The sequence below is a fragment of the Bombus terrestris genome, chromosome 3 (assembly GCF_910591885.1).
Source record: "Bombus terrestris chromosome 3, iyBomTerr1.2, whole genome shotgun sequence".
NCBI lineage: Eukaryota > Metazoa > Arthropoda > Insecta > Hymenoptera > Apidae > Bombus > Bombus terrestris.
The window spans coordinates 11978851-12002178 of NC_063271.1; the positions used below are offsets into that span (position 1 = coordinate 11978851).

The 23328-nt window shown below is 36.5% G+C and overlaps 1 protein-coding gene across 12 annotated transcripts in view; it reads left to right on the plus strand.

The window, feature by feature from the left end:
- LOC100648315 (phosphatase and actin regulator 4B) overlaps positions 1-23328 on the plus strand; it is a 397768-nt gene that overhangs the window by 125103 nt on the left and 249337 nt on the right. For all 12 annotated transcript variants that reach the window (XM_048404195.1, XM_048404197.1, XM_048404200.1 and 9 more), the window contains 3 exons: positions 17099-17263; positions 17413-17511; positions 19297-19635. In XM_048404195.1, coding sequence (XP_048260152.1) covers positions 17099-17263; positions 17413-17511; positions 19297-19635 — 603 coding nt within the window. The remainder of the gene's footprint in view (positions 1-17098; positions 17264-17412; positions 17512-19296; positions 19636-23328) is intronic.

Genomic DNA, 23328 nt, shown 5'->3' on the forward strand with positions numbered 1-23328 from the left:
CTTCCACGGTAAACTATTAGAATAATCGTTGATCAAACCCAACTAAATCAATAAAAATATAACAGTGTACCTGTGGCAGGTGTAAAGATTCTCATGAGAAACTGAAGTGGGAGTATCTCTAAGTTGCGATCCGGATGAAAAGGAATGGTCGTCGAACTATTGCATTGAATCCGGTCACGTGTTCACCATGGTTGCGTGACTGGCAGGGCACGTAGGTAAACGCATTGCTCACTGCGTAACACACTACGCGTAGTACTCGCGTACCGCGTTCCAGTACGTTTACACCGTAGTAGCAGGGGAATAACGGTGCTCGTTGTATGGCTGCGTTCACAACGTGCACTGGAACGTGACGTTCCCCCGATTTACTGAAACTCGATTAAAAAATTTCATCTATGATTTTTTCATCGATGTGGAGTTATTTGGATTGTGGAAGTGATGTGAAAATTGAAGCGAGTAACAGGAAATAAAATAATTTGAATATTAGAATGCTTTCATCTATCATGCGATATAGTATTTCATGCATCATAAAAGTCCATTTATAGGAGCGAAATTTTATTTAGTGTTTGACTAACCGACTGAAACTATTTATTTCAAAACGAACTTTTATCTTTCGAATGAGAAGTTGTATCATTGTTCTCATGGCGATAGGCATCTACATAAATATATATACATGTTTGTATACATAGTTTATGAAAGATAGTCTTTTGATTGACTTGTAGACTAACTGAATCATGCAAATTTATTTAAATAACGTACAAAACGATTTAATTTAAGATTTGTAAATTACGTTCTTAATTAGAGTGGGAATACATATTAAGTGGGAAATCCAGTTGTGACGAAAATTGAGAAGATTCTTTTCACTCAACTTTCCATTTAATCCCAGAAACGCGTTTAATTTGTTTATATTTCATGGGTGATTAGAAATATGAGTAGCATTAACTTGAAATATGTGTAATACGTATACGAATTAAACATCTACTTACAATCATTGTTTTAGTAATAACCTCATTTTCTGGTTAATTAATTGTGACCGAAATAATTAAATTCGCATTAAATTATGCAGCCATGTAGATACATTGTACTTATATGTATATTCTATATGTGGTATAATTAAATTCGCATAACATGTTTCTGTTTTGTTTAGATATAGAGCAGGATATTCCACCATAATTATACGAATAGAGGAACATTTGAGTATACATATAGAATGTTTTGTTGATACAAGTTGAAATTGGACTTTGCCCTAACGACCCTCAAGATACTAATTGTTAAAATTATATAGAACAGTTTACACCGCAATATATAAACTTCTCTGTTGTAACAAACAAATCATAACTGCAGCGTTTTCTGTCTTTGTGCATTTTAACAACATGATTTGGAGGGACGAAAAAAGAAAGCAACGTGTAGCGTGTCAGAGCAGACGTTATTAAAACGAAGGTATTTTTAACGACAAAGGTAATAAAAATAATCGTATCTCTTAATCTATTAAAAATCGAAAAATTATAAGTAATTATACTTGTCAATAAAAACAAGTAATTTCTTGGTCATTTGTTAATGGATCAAAATGACTCATCGGATCTTCCTACTCTTAATCCCAAAAAGGTAGTTCACCTTGCATGCACCTCAACAGAAAACGATCCAATCGACCGGTCCTCGAGCAAAAAGTAACGAAACAGGACGAAAGAGACGAGCAAAGAAGCCAGACGATCCGTTTCATTCGATTCAGACTTCTTTTTCTATATCGCATCGTATTAACGACCACGCTTAATATCCATCGCTGACTCATGTTTCTTCTCCCGATTCATAATGCTTGCTGTGTTCGACGATACTGGTGCGTTAAGAAACAACCACGTTTGGTCGGAAGTGAGAATCATCGCTCTCTATCGATAACTTCGAAAGCATCCAGAGTTCGGTTGAATGCAATTATTTGCATATTTATTCGGTGGCAGAGCACACGCTGCCGATAAAAGGGGCGATATTGAAGAGCGATTCGGGGAAGTGATGGCTTGATGTGAATTCACCGGGAGAAAGTTTCGATCGATTCGGAAATACTTTTGCATCGTAGCTGGAAAAGAGAGAGGGAAAGAGAGGAGGGGAAAGTTTGTTTGTTCGAGGCGAAGTTTTATTCCTGTTGCTTTCGTAGGGATTTTGGTTTTCTTTAAATTTATTATTAGTGCATATTATTTATTTATTATTAGTATACAGAATTAAATTTATTATGATATATATTAAGTAATCTTTAAATTTAGTTACTCTGCGTGAAGACTATATTAGATTACTGTAAAATTATTTTTAGTATTTTTCTAGGACTTAGAGTCGTTGGTATATAAAAGAAACGCGTTTCTTTCAAATTCAGGGCTTCCTTTGGTTAAGGTTTTAGTTCGATTGATTTGTTTCTTACAATTTGATCTTTTTTTTAGCTTGTATTTAAATTCTATGTTTGTACTATGTATTTTGTGTCGATATCGATAACCCGAAATGCAGATTGCAGAATAAAGATATATGGAAATAACTTCACGCCGTTGCTGAAAGATTGATTTGTAATAAAAATAAATTGAAGTAACAAAAGAATTCAGAGTGGTCCTTGTTGCACTATCGATAACAATTATTTGTTCCATGTTTTCTATGTTTATAATAAAAACAATAGAATAAAGTGAAATACGATAAATAAAAGGATATAATGGGCGATTGAAGTATTATAAACACTTCTAAGAATCTTGAATAAGAATAGAATGGAAAATGTACTTAAAACGAAATCTCCTTTATTACACAAAGCATCGTTGCTCTCCTCCTCCATGGTATATAATAAGAACGTTTAAACAAATTTTTAGACAGAAGCGTAGAACAAATATTTATAAATTTTCCATTCGACCAGAATAACCTAACACATTACGTTACCAGTTTCTTTATCCCTTCCTTCAACTCCTTATCTCATCCACCGCAATTCCTCTACTCTCTCACACCTTAAACTCCAGTTCCGTCTTAGAACTCGCCTTAATGTGTCCACCAGTTCCATTTCTATGCATCTTACACCGGTCTACGCTAAAACTTCGTCGAGTTGAGCGACACTGAATGATTCTCTCATTTCTTGGTGAGCTCGAACGACGGTAGTCCACGAATGAAACGGGTTTAAGCTTCGAGACTTTTTCGTAGATTCTTTGAAGATCACTCGAGCGTGCCGTTTCATTAAGTTCCACGGTTGTCGTCACGCGTTTCGTTGGAACAGCGTGATGTAGAGAATAAAACGATGGCAATCGAGATCCACGAGGAAGCGCAATTATACTAGTTTTCGTGTTGAGAAAGTCGTCACGTTCCAAGGACTCGCGGAGTAGTATCTTTCTCTCTCTCTCTTTCCCCCCCCTTTAATCGACCTCGAATCCGATCGGCGTACAACTAGATTCCTGTAATTACCGGATACCTAACTCACAAGGACAATATCCTGTCCTACTGTTGCGGCATCTGTGATTTCCTTCTACTTGCTTTGATACCATTTTCATGAATCTTTTCTGTTAGCTTGTTAAATGATAAACGAAATTAAAGAACGTAATTAGAATTTGTAGGAAGTTTTCAATTTATTAGTTAGAATTTTTAAGAATTTTCTAATTTAGCTGTAGATTTTAGTTTTCAACGGGAACAATTTTCTGATGTATTTAATGTGAGAAATTTTAATAGTACGGATAATAAACTGTTAGGAATTCTTTGAAGTTTGTAATTTAAGGTTCTGCTTTTTAATGGAAAGAATTTTACTGCGAATAATACTTTTAAGCAATTCGTCTCATTATACATTTTGTACGATGCAATTTTTATATCCTTGAATTTATTACGTTGATTCTACGCTTGTTTATTAAGATAAGAAGATACTGAGATTCTTTATTAGTTAGTATAAGGTTTCATCATCGTCATTATCATCATGAGCTAACAATGGCAATCTCTATTACATAAGAAAGATAGTAATACAATTAGTTTCGAGCGATTTGGTTTGTTGTTCGTTTCATACGTGTACAGTGGGATTAATATTTGCAACTTTTTAATCTTTGAATTTATTGCATTAATTCTACGTTTCGTAGATGTTGAAATAGTTTCGTATAAAACGTAATCTCTCGCGAGTTGCATTAATCAGTTACATCGAGGCTCATTATTCTGTTGCGTTTAATTGCAAGAAACTTTAATTACATAGAGTTTTCCTTGTTTAATTGTGCATGTAGAACGATTATAGTTGTTTTTCTCCTCTAGGCGTTTCTTTGAACTTTTTAGCATTTGGAATTAGTTCCTATAAATAGTAAAAATCTTTAAAGAAAATCTCAAAAAAACTGAGAAATCCTGAAATAAGGAACGTTATTGCAATCAGTCTCCACGTATTTCCTTTTTATAGATTAGTTCCTTAAATAACAACATTATTCTTAGTTGCAGCTGCATATGTAGGTATACATTATTTTGAAAAAATTTTAACGCGATTCAAAACAGAACGTAAATGCTATTACAATACACGTAACAATAGGATTTTAATACATATAAGATGTTTAAATTAACAAACTTAATGTCATATAAATGCTACACCTATCCTAAGATAACGTGACACGAGCAATAGAGAGGAGTAATTCGATGAAATAACAGATTCGTGTGCACAAATTTTCTGAATTTATAAATAAATCCATCTAATGGTGTATGACAATTTGATCTGTTATTATTATTAACCACTAGCTTAATTCTTTGTATTATTCAACGAAATTAAATCCTAATCGTTATCCCCTCGACTTTTTCTTATCCCTAATTATCCAAACATTAGCGTAACTGGATTATTTCGATAAGAGTAATATTTGTTTGTATCCTTTCGAGATTTGAGGTCCTATTCATTATTCTCCTCAGCTTTCTCTAATCCCTAATTATCGAAGTATTAGTATGACTGTATTATTTCGATAAAATTAATATTTGTATTCTTAGGAGGTTTAAACTTACAAAGATCCATCCTTCATCCAAGTCTTTGAAAGGGAATCCTTGTAATTCAATTTCAGTCTCGGGCTAGACCCTCTTCTCTCCGTAGTCTGCTAAATTTTTGATCGAAGGAAGCTGTTCTTCTTGTGAAATCTGAACGCTTATTAACGATTCCTGTCGACAAAATGTGAATTAACTATACGTTCTCTCGGAGAAGAGAAGAAATAACGTGCCTAATGTATTATAATAAAGTATTACTTAAAATAAATATTTTTGCCAGATGCTTAAAGGAATATTTAATATACGAATCGAATAAAAATGTTAGTTTATAAGAATCGTAAAAGAAGGAAATTGATTTAATTAAGCAAATTAATTCAATCGAAGGAAATTTAATTTAATTAATTCCTTGGAAGAAAAATTTATAATTGACAAGGTGTTTTAGTCAAATATGTACTTTCGTTTCCAGACATATACTCGTCTCTGCAGAAATTAATAGGAAAAAACACACGAACAATTCTCATAAGCAAGCAAGTGTTTCTACCTTTCGTGAACTTCGTATTTTTCCATGAAGAAACGCGCAAACAGTCGTGATGGTAGCGAGCCATAAAATCATGGGAGGGTTGCGTGAAAAGAAAAGAATGTATAAAAAGCAAAAGGACATGTGCGTGTAGGTGATGCAATTAGGGATTAACGAGCATTTAGCCCGGTTGGAAAGGCGAATAATGGAGATTCGATCCCCTGTACGGCGCAAAGGGCGAAAGGTGCGGCGGACGGCAAACCAAGGGGTGGCTTTATGGTTTCTTGTGCTTTGTGTCCGCGAAATACTGTGTGCTGCTGGGCGCGTTCCAGTTGAGTCGGCTCTGCACCCGCCCGTCCGTCACTTCTGTTTACCGTTCGCTTGCTTGTTTCCAGCCGTCGGAGGAAATTATACGGAGATAGATCGATGTTTTCTGGCGCCTTCTAACCGCGCAGGAACGTCTCTTGGCCTCGAATCAGTAGGTAGAAGTTTGAAGAGTATCGATGAAGAGGAATTTCTTGACAGAATAACCGGCGAAAGATGTTTAACACTAGAACTATCGACTACTAAAGTATGGAATTTGTATCAAAAAATTCGAATGGGAGGTATATAAGAAAATGTACATGTAAATATTCCAAGAGAGAAGCAAGTTCTTTTTCTTCATAAAAAAGCTTATTAAAATTCCCATCTATGAAATTTCTATGAAAATATTGCAAGTTTCATAAAGCTAACACTTAAACCAAAACCAAAATCATTGGAATTAAGCGGTCATTCCGCATATCTTCCAATAACTTGGACGATGGCACCAAACACTCCATATTATCTCCTTTATGAAAGAAAAGTTTCTTATCATCTCCAACGCTTAAACCGAAATCATCCCAATTACACAATTCTCTATTCACAAAAACATTTGTCGATATCTGCTTATTTCTCAATCTTCCTAAACCAACGAGCCGGGCCTCCGCAGACCTAAACCAACAACAGCTAACTATCCTCGATCAAATACAGCGACCTACCCACATCTATCGATGAAAATCCTACTCGAATCACATCTGGATTTCGGTAGGAACGGCACGTGCACGAACCCAGCAACGCACCCATTCACGGATACGCTAAAGTAACCAACGATCCGCGGTGAAGCTTTTGTCTTGCCGGATGCAGCGTCGTACTCGAGACAGAGCGAGTACATCTATCGAGGCGCATGCCTCCAGGAAAGAAGCTGCGAGGGCACACCTGTATCTCACCTCAGCCCGGTCGCCGCAGGAATGCGTTTCAGGGGTTCAAGTTGACAACCAGCGGCCATGTAATTGGGGAACGGAAAACACTGTGGCGTCTCCATAGCAACACCCTCAGCATCCCTTACCGGCGGAGCCCCAGCTCGGAGAAGGCCTTCAGCCATGCCCGGGGCAACGTGCCCTAACCGACTGCACCCTCGCTTTATCTCTTTGCGTTTTTTCACCCCGTTCTCTCGAACGTCGTGCGAGCACCGAAAAATGTCTGGAGCTCGTTATTTCATTAGAGAATCTCGTCCTTCTGCAGGGATTGCTTAATCGCGGCGACATGATCATTTTCAGGGATATTCGAGTCCGCTGGACGAAAGAAAGGTTTATCGATTTGAGCGGATACTGGGAACGCGTTGGTGAAATTTAGAATTCAGAGTTTGATGGAGGGAAAATAGAATGTATCGAATCCGTATGCATTGATACTTAATATGCTGGTTATGGTCGAAGTCGCGTGACAGTTTATTGCGACTGGAATTTTGTTTTTCTTAGCACGTCGAGTGCTAATAACGCTAACCACAGCGTCAGCCGGCCTCGGCAACAACCAGACAGTGACATCATTGTATTGTCATCTGAATGTTTCAAGTTGTAAAATTTTATAGGAGTTTTTAATATAGCGTTTGAATTAGCGAAAAAGAGAATAGGCGAAAGGATAAAATCATAATTATACAACGTGCCATGAAAGGAGCGTCATCTTTTTGGTTCGTCGTTATTTTTTTCCTGTTGGTGTTATGACAATTTTGAAATAACAATCGTGTATTGTAACTACGCAATTCTATTATAGAATATTCGACACCACTTTCTATCAAATTTTACTATAACCAAACATGCGAATTATGTGAAAAATTAGTGACAATGATTGGTTCTCTTGTTTACCTGATTTAAGAACGTCAGATTTCTTTCTGTCAGTACTATACTTCAACTCGAACAGACCATTAACATGCGTTCTGTTTGATGCAACAATGTCTAGAATGTTTGACTACTTTATTAACACGTTGACTGCCACGCGAATTTTATATAGTTTGTCCTGCAATAAATTAGAATAAATTAAAATATATTAGACTAGAACATTTCATTTTTACAAAATATTATATCGTACTTGCGCGATTTTTCTCTGACGATGTTATTTAAATCATTCGCATTGTTGATAATATCTTAATCCACGAGATCTACTTTGTTTTGCTCACTTGAAAAAATTTGGTAACATGTTTGATCGCCGTATCAGGCAACGTGTTAACCATATCTTTTATCCTAGCACAAGAGGTTAGTACCATATGGATCCAAACAAGGTTACTTCGGGTTACAGGGTGTAGTATACGTGGTTAGAGGATTAGATGGGATGTGCAGAGGCTGATGCGTGAACGGATACAGGTGGAGGATCGTGAAAGGCGAGACAAGGTTCTAGGATTACTTCAGACACGGTTGTAGTTTGTCTCATGGTGGATTTGTGGAGTTTGGCAGATGTAGGATTAAGTTGAGCAAATTGCAAGTTGGGTTCATGCGTTGCATCGTGTGGCTTGTAGTCGTTTATTTAGAAAATTATATCTAAATTAGCGATTCTTAAGTTTTTTGGGAGTAAAATAAATCCGTTTTAAATATTCATGTACCATTAAATTCCTGATACAGTTATTTGTAAAAATTAATAATTAAAGATCTTTATCATAAGTTTGACATATCAATTGTCATAATGCTTGTATCATCCTGTAACGACGTTATCTGTCATCGCTTTCCCCCCGTGGATAGGTCCTTGCGAATCTCCCCTCAAATTCACCCTTTGTATACCCATAATCTTCACCATGTTCCACTGATTCCTACATCCGCTTAGTGGAGCGAACAATGAGTAGCATTATGTTGTCGACAGATCATTAAGTCGGCAAGAACGCAGCTTAGCTAGGAAGACGATTCAAATTCTTCAAAATTGAAACATTGCCCGTATGTTCAAAATTTTAACTACTGTTTAACTCTCAATTTTTTTTTCCTTTTTTGAATTTTCAATAACTCGGATTACAACATCAAAACTTTTCGATTTAATTCTCTTTTAAAAATATAATTATTCCAAGAGGATAGACACGACGCAAGGAAACCTAGTACGATAATCGTAAATCGTATAATTTCTAACGAAGTTATCTGTCGTCGTTTCTCCCATGCGGATTAGCCCTTGAGTTTATCATTCGCGCATCAATGGTCTTCGATAAGTCCCGTTGCGTGTACATATCCGTTTAGCAGAGCGAACGACCAACGACGTCAGGTTGTCGACCGATTATAGAGCCACTCGGCACGGTTCAAGATCCCTCGAACAATAACGCTTGTCCATTGTTGTAGCGGGAATGCCTGTTGCGTCAAAGCGACGCCAACGGCCCTTATGGCGCACGACGACATAGTTGAGGGACGTTCGAGTCCATTTGTCCGCTCGTAATATCGAACCCGTAACTGCAGCCGGGGGCGAGCCGCCACCGCCCCTGCGAATCGTCTTCATCTCTCCCCCCATGTATTCCGTTCCAACCAGGATAATTAATTTCCTCCCGGCAGATATTGCGAGGGTTTTTGTTTCGAAAGATGTTGCATGTTACGTTTGATATATGTATTTGTACAATGTTAATAACTCTTCGGCTTATTTTGCTGTTCTGGAGACTTTATCAGTGTTCGTTATTTTTTAAAAAAGATATTCTATGTTACGTTCGATATAGACACGTATTCGTGTAACGTTCAATAATTCTTCGGTTTATCTCGCTCTTCTGAGAAATTTTTTTAAGGTTCGTTACTTTTTTGAATTTAATATCTCTTGGTAATTTTTAAACTTTATTCGATGAAATATCTTTTTTATTTTATATTTGTATCTCTTTATTTCAAATTCATCTTTATTCACCCTTCGTACCATCAACTTCGCCCACTCTTCCAACAGACTGTAACAAACGAGCTACATTCGTACTTCGTAATAATCCATCGAAACTGTATAAAATCGTGTATCCATCCCAAACTACCCTCGATTTGTACTTAAATCTATACTTTAGTTTCAAGCAGACCGAAAAGAACCAGTTACACGTATCAATTATTGAACCGATTGCTCTTTGCATTTGTACGTACTTCATCCACTTTTCGTGATGCACGATCGAAACTGTATAAAATCGACACCAAAATATCCAGGACCTATACTTTGATCTATACTTCAACTTCACCAAACACTCGAAAACCAGCGACACTTATCAATTATTCATTCGATTAGTCTCATACTTGCACTTCATCTACCCTTCTTTGATGCTCGATCGAACCGAACATCCCCCGGTTAGCAAAAAACGATTCCCAGTATAAAATCGTGTATCCGCAACGAGCGACCCTCGATTTGTCCGTGGGACCGCGTACTAATAAGGATTCGGTTTGTTTACACGATGAAGCGGAATTCCCGTGGCGGAAATGCGTTTATGAAGGCGGATTTCGTTGAATCCCTTCGGTTTGGCCAGATTAAACGACCGCAAGTATCTATGCGGGTCGGTGGTCGCCGCTTCCATTTGCATATTAACCACTCTGACCCGGGAATTACGAAGCGTCGTACCCTGCGCGGTTACACACACGTACACGCGTATAGACACATCTTGCGTACGTATCGAGTGGCGGTAGTTCATTATCGATCGATATCGACCACATTCGATGCCTACGAGACGCACACGTGCCGTTGCGAGAATTAAATTGTCGTGTGATTCGATAACGCGTTCAAGAATTCTATTGCCCGCCTCGAGGATACTTAAACAATGGCTTGTTCGAGGAGAATAGCTGTTTCGAGCAACTTTTAATGGCGGAGCTTAGGGATTATAATGTTTTCAGGATGGCGAACTGTGTAAGTAGATAATCTTGTGATGGTGTGGGTGGCTAAGTGGTTGGGTCATAACCTGGTGGAATTTCAGGATTTAAGGATAATTTTTATGACTCTACTTTGATGGAAGGGTGTATGGAAGATCCTTTTCTTTCTGAAGATTTTGGTGTATTACGTGTCTCGCCTATAGCCGAGGTTTTGTTAACATTGTTTGGTAATGAAGAGAATTATACGATCCTATTATACGATCTCAGAAATCAAATTGATCAAATTCAAATTTTATTAGCTTCTTAGTTTCAATACTTGAGTACACGATTAATATGCAATTCTTAAGAAACAAATGCTCATTTCCATAAATCTATATACGGAAATTCCAGGATACATTTAAGAAATAGTGTTCGCAACATCAGTTTTTTTTTTGCTCTTTGATATATTGAGTTGATCAATGTGACTCCTGAAGCTTCTTCAATTTATGGAGTTAATTGCACACGATGTGGCTTTGTTATTAAAGCATATTAAAATCAAGACACGAGTAACATAAAGGAGAACAAATTCGATAAACATTGTCGTAGTTTATCGTTTATCAAATTAAACATAATACATACGATCATATTTAATCAAATTTCTCTAATTTCTTAGTTTAATTAATTCTTTAGGACGATCAATCAGGCTATTTTCAAGATAACGATATATTTGTGAGAACATGAGTCATTTCAATCTGAATAACACCACACACTCGACATCCTTATTTGTACCGATCATTCGATTCGCAATTGACGTAAATCCCGCACATAGACTAAACCAACGGATCGTGTCATCGTTTTCTCCGTCTTATCTTTTATCAATATATAATATTATAGCAATCGTTCTCTGCTCTAAATCTTACTACGGATATAAATAAAAGATAGATCGAACAAATAGAAGAAAGAGAAGAAAATGGAAAAATAATGTTAGCGCGAAAATATCACTTTTGACGATGCGCTATGGGAACGACAGTTGCTGCCGATTTGTCTTCCCCTTTTTACCACGTCTTGCCACGATAATGGGCGGACTCGCAGTAAGATGCATCGCGATCTCGAACAATAGGAAACTGCACTCCATCGTCGCGTTAATATTGCCATTGTCCGCGAACGGTAGACGATGCACATCGGTGCAACGACTCTCGACGGCCTTTGACGCGCGTGAATAGGCCTCCTAGGCACCGGAAACGCTTTGTCGCGTCAATTATTCCACTTCGGCCCGCGAGACACCGATATATTCTACGCGAGACGACACGCTTTGCACGTGAATCGTCGATATAGTTGGAGATTAATGGAATTCCAGGATCAAGATTAATGTTTGGTAATTGCTTAAGCTACTCGTGGTTGGGCAACTTGGTATTGTACAAGGGAAGATGATGTAGGTGGTAGATCGTCTTTTATCCCTCAACTGCCATGGTATCTGTGTAGTATTATAACTGTAAATGATTTTAAACAAATTCCAAGGGAAGAGTGTTCGATTACATCAAATAACGGGACGAGATTGTGATTAATTTCAAGTACAATTAATTAATACAATCGACTTTTAAAAATGACATACTGTGTGACTCACTAAAGTATTCGTATATTTACCAGACGAAACTTTCAGGTGTATATTGTAAGCGTTACGTAAAATATTTTGTAATTTTATCAGCGCTATTATCAAACGCGATTATCATGATTATATTGGAATAATTTATTTATGCAAGATTTATATAAGATTTATACAAGATATTATATAAGATTTATACAAGATATAATAAGATTTATACAAGATTGCAAGCATATGTATTCAGTAAAAGAATAGTATAAAGCATGAATGGTTACGTAAAGTATGTAATAAATGCGAAAGAGAATCTTAATGAATACTAAGTATGAGATTTATTAATATCGTGGATGACAGGCTGTTTGAACTCTTGTGATCTTTGTGAAATATACACATACTTGTACTAAATATCTTATAACTTCTATATAAGATTTTAGGATGGCTAAAAATTTTGCCAATATATTGCCGGGTAGTTAGGTATCATTACGATGTTAACGAAATTTCACAATACTTTACACAACACACATAATATATTCGTAAAAGTTGTCGACAAGTGTATGAATACTTCCGCGAGGCATTGTAATCGGTGAACCAACTTTCTTATCGAAGCAATCTGAATTTCCACGGAAAGATTTATTTTGCAGTACATTGCACTAACTTTTGTACAAATTACGAATTACAAACACATATACGATTTTCTTAAATTACGAGATTATAGTGTTTCACAGATCGATAAACGAAATTAAAAATCGCTACCGTAACAATTATATTGTAATTGAAAAATCAATAACTTTCCGAGTCACTGTCGCGTTTTTGATTATCCAATTTCTCTGTTTTCTCTCGACATTTGCTCTTTGAACTCGCCCACGTGACACGAAAAATATTCAAAAGATCGAGTTTTCTCGAAGCCGAGCCATCCACGTGGTTCGATCAACGCGGAGCTGATCGAAACGGATATCGCATGCCCGATCGATCGAGCGTTCTTCGAGTAATTTTCAGCCACGATCGTTGCCAAGGAATGCCTTCTCCTCGAATCTCGTGCCAACAGCTTCGACGCCACTAAGCCATTTCTGATGGCATTGAGTCTACTCCTATCCCGAGAGAAAAGTCTCGACCTCCAGAAATCGAACTTGCCATTTTTCGAACCGTGTCGCTTCTTATTGAAACGCCGGAAGATCCGACAGATTTTTCTTCCTTTGATCCCTTACACTTCCGCCCTCGCATTGTCCGTCGAACAAGAAGCAACCAGATTACATTCTGCCATCCTGCCATCTATGAGAATTTGTTTCTGAGAAGATCGAAACCCGCTTTTGGTGTGGGTGAGAGAATTTTATTAACTTTTTCTTATTAATCTAAAGGATACGTGTTTCTCAGTTAGTGAAAATTTAGAAAATTGTTGTTGATATGTCGCACGTGTTTCGTAAGAAGTATCGACGAAATATTGGGAATTTTTAATATTGTAATAATGTGGCACTTAGGATTCAACTTTTTAAACTTTTATCTTTGTCTTGAAATCGACCCTCGATCTTAAAGTTTTGATAAAACCGATCACAAATGTACCAAATATAACATTAGGGTTTTAATTGAGAATTAAATATTGTATTTCAATTACGATAAAATTTAAGAAATTGATAAAATCTCTTAGAATGTTGTAATTAAGCTCTTCGATAACAAACCGACGACCATTTTATGTATCGTTTTTATGTCGATTTTATGTATTTTTCTGCGAGCTAGACGCTAAGAGGAATAATGAAAACATCGATTGACGGCAAAGTTGGCGTCTCTTGGAATATCGATATCAATTTTTGCTCAATATGAATAACGCATAAGAATCTTCTATATTTTACAATTTTAAACAAACGACAACAGTTTCTTATATATTTAAATGCCATAAATTGCATTTATCTACCTCCAGAAGAATACAACTTCCAATAAAATACACTTAATGAACAATGTTATGGTATTGTGTGCGTGAATGCAAACATTTTCTAGATACTTTATCGCAGAAACTTTTATTATAGTATCTGCGAAAGGGGGTGGGAATTGGCCTTGTACATTTTTCTCTATCATTTTATAACACTGATATTATTCACTTCACATGGTACACGTTCTTCATAATTGAAAACTTCGTCGGTATCTATTTCATCGATAGCAGCAACCCTATCTATTATACTTTCATGCTTACATTATATCATAGAACTATTATTATCTTATATAAAACAACCATGACGCTAAAAGCCGCTACGCCATCAACGGCTTCCTACTTTAACTTCTTTCTATTTCAACCAAAAATATCAAACTCATAAGAACGATGGATTATAAGTTGTTAATTTGAGCAATTAATAAAATCATGCAAGTGGGTGATCATACCATACGGATATACATGTTAGAACAATTCCTTCGTGTTAAAATAATTGGTAATCTCTTTGGAATATCAACTATCCCAAAATTTCCCTTTAACAGACATCGTCAATAGCAAAACCGATCGACCTTCGTCACTCCGTCTAATTGCTCCCAAACTAGACGCTCGGGGACTGAGTACGACCATACGATGCGATAAGCTAACCAAATTCATCCCCGCGTACTAAGAATCCACCATAGAAGATCTGCCGACCAGAAGTATCCCTGAGGGACGTTCAGGACCGATAATAATCGTCGATCTCGACGAAACTGCCCTACCGCACGTTATCGTCCATTATTCCTCTCTGGGGGTTTCCAGAAATTTTCTTTCCATGACGATTCCTCTTATGTTGTTTCAGTTGTTCCTCACATGGTTTATATTATATTTAGTTTTCGTGCTCGAGATGTTCTAACAGATATTAATTAATGGACGTCCGACATTCACAAAAATCTATGTATTACAAGCAGGATATCGGAGTAGTTTCTCCTTTGAGAGCTGGTTTCATTGCATCGTGGACAAAGTTCTTTGAGGCGACGTTTATGACGTTGGATTGTGCGGTTAAAGTTGAATGGCGTAGTATTTAAATTTTCTTAAACAGCTGAGCATTAAGTAACATTGTGACGTTGTAGCGTTAGGTTAGTGCAATATGTAGCAGAACTGGATATATTTTAAAATGTGGATAATAGCTTTTAAGAAGAAGATGTAGATATGAAATCGACAAATTTCGAATTGATAAAATTGCTCTGCATTAAGGTGGATTATTTCGAATATCGTAGAAAGCTCGTATATTTTAATTATTTGAGAGCTGGCGATAAATATTTTGCATATTACGACGTAGTAAATAGAATTGGTTCCGAAATTACTGTCATTTGACATTTATTACACGCTTAATCTACCGCGTATTTTATCCCCAACGATTACGTTGTAATGTAATCTTTATGAAATCCAAAGAATTTTTAAGCTTGTAGCGCATGGAAGACCCGAAATGTTTTAACAGTCATCGTAATTTCAATGTATTAATTACTATACGAATTAATTAGTTGTTAACAGAGGATGTTATTACGAGATCAATTGGCGGTTACTAGAGCGGAATAGTTCTAAAGTTTTACAATTCTAAATATACGAAGCGGTTACGGAGATTGCAATATATCATATTTCATGAATATTAATATCATGCCTTCCTTACTAATTCTAGAAACATTAGAAATATTTTCCTATTCAGGATCTCTTCAATTCCATTTTTCACAGATTTTTATTATCCAACCTTTTCCGAATACAACTGAAAAATTTATTTGATCATATTTTCCAAACGATATTGTCTTTTTTTATGGAAAACCATAACCATTAAATATCTATGGGGCTACGATGTCGGGTATTGATTTTATGGTGACATCGACATGGCCGTCTAACAATGAGTTAAGAGGAACAGAACCATGTGTGTGTGTGTGAGAGAGAGTGAGATAGAGGAAGAGAGCTGGCCACGCTCAGTACAATTCTCTGCGAATATTTGCCCAACATTTGTAAACAGTGTCATACCTCGAGAGGTACAATAATCCTGGAAAATAAGTTTTACTTCCGAAGGAAATGGAAGTCGTCTTTCATCGTATTATCATCGTACGTTACGTGCTTTACCTCCTTTTGTCCACCGCCCACAGATCTTCCTTCTTAAAAACTACGGAAAGGGCGGGGGGCAATAAAGCTTGGTAGAACAATCTTTAAGAAGTTTTAGCAGAAGACTGAGTTCATCCTATATTCTTTTCAAGGTAAAGACAAGCGGAAGTATTTTAATATGAACCTTTTATTGTCGAGTCATCGTCTTGTCTACTTTTTGGAACTTCCTTTAAGTTCTAAGGTAGAAATAAGTAGGAAATGTTATATCTTCATTATATGAATGAATCCTATTTGTTTTTTTTTCTTTTTTTTTTATTCTATATAAATCAATTTAATTATACTTTCCTTAATATTTGTTCGTAAAATAAACATTTTATGTGTAAATTCGTTAGAAACCAAGTGTTCCGACGAACGATAACGATATTTCCTCGAATTGTTTCGTTAAAGCTATCATCGATTCGCTAGTGCGATTGTGGTAAATACACTTTCTAGGGGATGTTTCATCCCTTGTCGGTAACGTAGAAATTCCTGGTTTACGTTTTCCTGGAAAATCGTGGAAACACGGCAATCATATCCCAAGTCGATAACACGAGTGGAATGCAACAGTCGATGAAGTTGCACCCTTTTATTTTACCGACAATCGTCTTGATTTCAGTCACTACATTATTTTGTAACATAATCTTTCTACGATAAGATTCTTATACAGCTACCTTTAGCATTTTTTCATTAATAAAATATATTCTTAATAATTACACGACGGGTTCATGCGTGTATAGTGATTCTAAAAGCATAAAAATGTACACAACATACAAAAATATGTCAAAATATTCGTAATAATATCTAGTAGGTGAAACAAATCTCTATTTATATTCTGTTTGTTCAATCACATGAGATTAAAATGAACATTCGCAGTTTATTAATAATACTTCTAACATATTATGCAACTGGAAACAGTTTCTATATGTAAATATATCTGTCTGTTACAGCGAAAAAGCAAAATGGGGCGGCATTACGGACGAACAGTTTGGGCTCGGGGGCAAGAACACCACCCCTTGAGAGGAAAAGCAAATTTTCAGCCCTCGGTAGACTCTTTAAACCGTGGAAGTGGAAACGGAAAAAGAAATCGGATAAATTCGAAGCTGCCTCATTGTGTGAGTATATTTTTAATAATGAATATTAAAAAATGTGAAATGATAGACTGAAAAATAATTCAAGGATATCATTTGATACACTAAATGACCTAGTGGCGATTTATCGATAAACCAGGATATTAACTAGGGGTTGTTCTTCACGATTGCAGCGCTCGAGAGGAAAATCTCTGTACGAGCTAGCAGAGACGAGTTGGTACAGAAAGGAATCCTGTTGCCCGTTATAAGGTCCACGTCGTTTCCGGAAAATGGTAAGTTTTCCGCTTTTACCGTATGTCAGAGATTTTATAGGAAAACCTGAAATGTCGATGCTCGAGAGGAAATTGAACTGCCCCATATTTCATTCGTGCGATTGTTTCTTACGATGGTACAATTTAAATTCAAATTTCCATCTTGTGATCGAACTTACATACCTTCGTGTTTTATTTAAACAAAAATTAAACATCCATGTACCCACGAATATCCCTGAAGAGGTAATTGTTATTTTGTAAAAATTGGAGAAAATCGAATCACATAACAATTGGTCAAACCTTAAAAATACAATATCCATCTGTTACTTTCAAATTTTAAACAAGATGATATTTTATATGTAACGACCTAATATCTATAATTAAATTATCTCTGAGTATCTTCAGTTATTTAAAGCTTGTTCTGAATTTCGGGTAAATCGACCTAACAGCCATGGCCATCGTTCACGAACGTACTAACATACCAAGCTTTCAGAATAACATATGTATGTTTCCCCTCAGCCATAGACTACGTTCACTTATCTCAAGTTTCTCTTCAACCCCAAATTCTCTTATCTGTACGAACTTCAACTATCGTGAACTACCATAAACCAACTCTATGAAATCATAAAACCAGTATCTACGCGCACGAATGTTATCAAATTCGAAACAACCATCAAATATCGCTAAAGTTTCAAGTTTCGAGTCACTTTGGGGGATGAGATCTCTGTGGGATAGAGTTTTATTCGTCGTGAACAAATTCGGGAATGTACGAGTACAGGACCGTATGTCCCGTGGAAATTGTCCAGCCTCCGGCTGATCAGGAAATAAGGGCCCATGATTTGCGGGTGGGAACGAGACGCGAATGGCAAGACGAAACGCTAAAGGACGTAATTAGGTTCCGCGCTTGTTATCACCCAGACATGGGCTCAATTTCCGGAACCGTCGGACACGTGGTGCGTCTACCTTCGTTTTATAGAAACGTGATCAATTTTGGATAGCTATCGTGGTTGTTTTATATTTTCTGCAGATTGCCTTCATATATTTCTTCTCTCTGTTCGTATATTTTTTAATTGCGCAAATGCGTAATGTTTATTGTATGGTGTGCCCGAATCAATACTGAGGATAAAAGAAATAATTGCCTTTAGGTTTTCTGATAGACGCAATTTTCGGACCCATCTTTTAAAATTCATGAAAGAGCAGAGATGAGTTTCAAAGTGGAACGATTATTTTATCATAAGACGATAATGATACGGACCTTCTTACCGACAAAAATGATAAGACAAGCTTCTGTCAGAAATTTAAGTTTATTACATACATTCCACGTATCAATTTCGATTCTGTCGTAATTTTTGTCGTTTCCTGTACCGTACTAAATTACCTCTATATTATCCTTTCCTTTTCACTGTACTAACTTAAACATTAAATATACATCCATCAACCTTAAACACACATCAATGTGGTAAACATCCGAAATTCCTCTTTCAACTCTGAAAACTTCACTCTTGTTGGAGCTAATCTCCAATCGATCTCTTCATCACATTCTCAAAAGTAAACGGCAAAACACTTCCAAACGGTTGCAGGCCGAAATAGCTCCAAACGATAGTACACCGAAATAATTGAACACGTTCGCCATTGATTTCAATCCTCCTCTTCAAATCGCATCGTCAGAAACCATCCATTCCCAGTACGAACCATTGCCCGAAAACCATTTGCTTAAACCAGCTGAAACGTGCGTACAGACTGTTTCAGACATCCCGCCGTGTTCATTAATATTTCCTGCTAATCGTTCTCGTTGCTCGTTTCCAGAAACGGCCGGCGACTCTCCCGACGGTCAGAAGCCGCCAACGCCGCAACAGACTCCCCAGCAGCAGCAACAGCAGCAACAACAGCCGCAACAGCAGCAACCAGCCGCTGGGGGTATTGGTACCGGTGGCGTCGGTGGTGGTGGCACCCCTGCAGCAACACCCACGTCAGCCGGTACCGTGCAGCAATCCCAACAATCCCAGCAAGTAGCATCGGCCACGCCGACCCCTACGACTGCCAATCCGCATTCTACAGGACCGCCCAGCAATCAACCCTCGCCGCATCCCTCGCCCCTTTATCCAGGGATACCACAGCCAGGTCAGCCCAACGGCAGCACGCAAGGTAAGATGCAAATATCGATATGATCCGAACGCGAAATACTCGAATTTCATGGAGATATATAGTATGGGAAGGTGTGCGCTGCATCTTTTCTTGTGGGAGTTGGAATTGCGATGTATGGGATGTATAGATTGGAATTCAGCTATACGAACGTATAGTAGAACTTCGTTTAGACGTAGTCGTGGGCAAAAAATAAATGGACGTGTAATGGATTTGGTACTTACTACAGTTATATATTTAACTTTTATTTATTATATTATATATCCTTATGTATTCCATGTATTATATATATTCTTCTATATGGTATATAAACTATTCAGTAACTAATTTGACTATCCAATTATTTTTGTCTGCGATTGTAATTAGACTAGGGATTTTTACGCATTTATGGGAGATTTGGTGCTACAAATGCATATAATTTATGTAATATGCGAAAACATGTAAAATATCCAAAATAGAATATTTATTATAATACTTGGTAGGTGAAATAAATTTCTATTTAGATTCCGTTTCTTTAGTTCTGTTCATAGTAATATAAAAATGCATAAAAATCCATTAGTTTGATTATAAGTTATACAATTGAAATTCATAATATATAACAAAGATGATGAAAACGAAACATTTAAAGAAGAATATAACTAGTATCTATGGTATATTTGATTGCTTTGACGTAAATAATCATCAGAAAACACATCCTAAGTCTTTCGAAGGCTAAGTACTTATGCTTGTCAAAATATCTGAAATTAGTTACTTCGATTTTCAAAATATGTAAATTTTAACATCCGACCGATTTTCTGAGCGGATTATATCGTTTCCATTGACTTTACTACTGGATTAAGGGTCTTACGGTCAAATATGATCAATAGTGGTGTTTAATATTTGGTTTGACGAGAGGTTTGATTGGCTCTAGAAACTTCGTGATGATTTTATGCGGTAGGTTAGGGTTGGCGATGTTACTGCAGGATTTTGGGTGTGTTAGGATCGCGGTGGAAGATACTGGGGTTGGTTAGGAGTCGCTTGGGAATTGAAGGGGGAAATTGTTGCTTAAAGGGGTGTGTATGATTTAAGAGGACATAGAAGATTAGGTTTAATTCAACAGGTGATAAAGAGACATGTAGATCAGATATACTATTAAAGAATTTTAGGAATTTTCTATCCAGAAAATGAATTTCATTTTAACGAACAAAATTCTTAGAAATCAAGAAGTTTAAAATTATACTTCACTATCCTGGTTCATAATAATAGTCTAAGATTCTACCGTAGCAAAATTCTCTTTAATACTACGATGCATTCTAAAAATAAATCTTCTATCTTATCAAATCAGAGTTCCAATTTCTGTTAATTGGGTCATTTCTTAATCGAAATCTTCTGTAAACACCAAATTAAAATTTGATAAAGGCAAATCAATTTCCATTAGAACAATTTTAGCCCGTTTATATCGACATAATTTATCGTTAGCAGAAATAAAACGACTCGTCAGGAGATACAAGGTTTCTCAATAGGAGATTAGCAATCACAATGACGTATTAACTCGTCTTCTTCAATTATGAGGTGAAATATCTGTGTAAATTGTCGTCTCATCGACGTTTATCTTGAAATTAAAATTTCTTAACGTGTAGGAGAGTTGAAGTGGTTGCAAAAAAGGCCAGGGAAATTATAGCCTCGTCCCCATGGTATCTAATGCGAACACGCACAATGGCGCGAGTACGGCGTTGACCTAATTACCAGGAATCACGTGCTAGAGGCGGCATTAATGGGCTACCAAGTACAATCGTGGTATGTCGTGCTGCATGACGATCGCTTAAATATCTCATGGAATCTCCGCCTCGTCCAACTGAGTCGCGCAATAATAATAACTTTGACAACGTTTAATCATGCCTATTCAATTAATACCAGATGTCAGACGTGTCCATCCTTCACAAGGATGCAAGATTATTAGGTTGCACAATTCTCTTTGGTGATTAGTGATTATATATATATATATATATATATATATATATTAATGAAACGTATTAAAGACAAACTAGTTTTCAATTTTACTGCTTCAAAATATTTTCTTCGTTAAAGTCTGTGGCATTAATTTTGCTTTAATAATAAAATCAGCAGAAAAATCGATGTCGGTACAACCGCAGACATGTTTTAAATTTTTAATTAACAGTATTTTAATTAAAAGTATTGGTACGCCATTGTATTTATCATAGCATTTATGTACTAATTAATTAAGTTCAAGTAGTATATTAAATTTTGTATTACTTAGTAATACCTTCATACGACTACAAAAAGTTGATACTGTAAAAATGAAATGTAGCAATTACTATAAAAAAAAATGCTTCATTTGAAAATCAGGATAAGAGAAAGAAATATTTTTTGTAGCCACTGCATATGAAGACAAAGATTAGAACGAATGTCCAACATTCTGGAAAACTCCAAAAACCGTATTTTTCAATCCACCCCACGACAGAATCGAAATCTTTCCACGAACGACACCTGATCCCTTTGCGTCGTATCGAGTTCACAAATCTGCCGGGCTCAAGAAACAATCCCCGATCTTTCACCCCTTTTTCGTGCTCCATATCTGACCATCGGCCAAACAAACCTATCGTGTTTCCGCCGCGGTTTAAAGGGAAACCGTAAAAGCACATTTATCATGCGAGCTGGTAACGCAATATCATCCAGACTATTCGATTCTCAAACCCCAATTTTCCAACCTCTTTTCAAGATTTCTTGAGATTTCGTGGCATGTCTCGCGAGTCCTTTTGTCGGTTAGCAACCTGTTGCGATTCGTGAATTTACTTGACGCGTTTCACCGGTATAACTCGACGCCTCCATCTCGCTGTTTGTTTAAAGAAGCGCCTTCAGATATGCCCTGGCTGTGAAATCTAAACGACAAAAGGAGCACACGATCAATAATATTGACGATTCATTTTAATCTTTTTGAAACTTCACACGGCCATTGTTATTGACAATACATGTTCGCTCGCTTGCTGCAATGACATAATTTAGAAATCACAATTTTAGGAAAAACGAATCTGAATGCTTTGAATCGTATAACTTTGTAAGAACATCACGTTAGAATGTCAAGTTGATATAACGGGATGTCTAACTTATACAAAAATATTATAATGTTGTCATTCAGTTCGATAAATTTACATTTACTCTTGGAATAACATTCTGAGTTACGATTACTGTTAGTGCGAAATTCACTCTGCGTTCAAGATTTATTTAATATTATCTCGTTAGTGTAAACAAAATTTCAACAAGAATCATGCTCAGATTTTCAGCAATGAAATTATGAATTTAAAATATAATACATTACTGATGAGGAAAAAAATATATGAAAATTATTTTGATCAAATGTATGTAACTTTTGTGCGCAGTTATAATTTAATTTCATAATATGCACCGAACTAATAAAAGAGTATTGGACTTTGACCGTGCACGATCAATATGATTGTCAATAATATTGACCCCTAAGAAGAGTCAAATTTGCATGCAAGATGGCAAAATACTGAGCATAATCGCGTTTTTAAGCGCACAGACTACGCGGAACAATTTACTCGCAAGCGCGTTACACGCGAATAATACACTTCCTGCAGCAGCTGCTTCCGGCGAGGAATATTCACTGGCTTTCCGGTGAGTCGTTAATGTCGCGGCCAAGCTGGGAAAGAGAATCTTCTCTTTGAAAACTGTACGCCA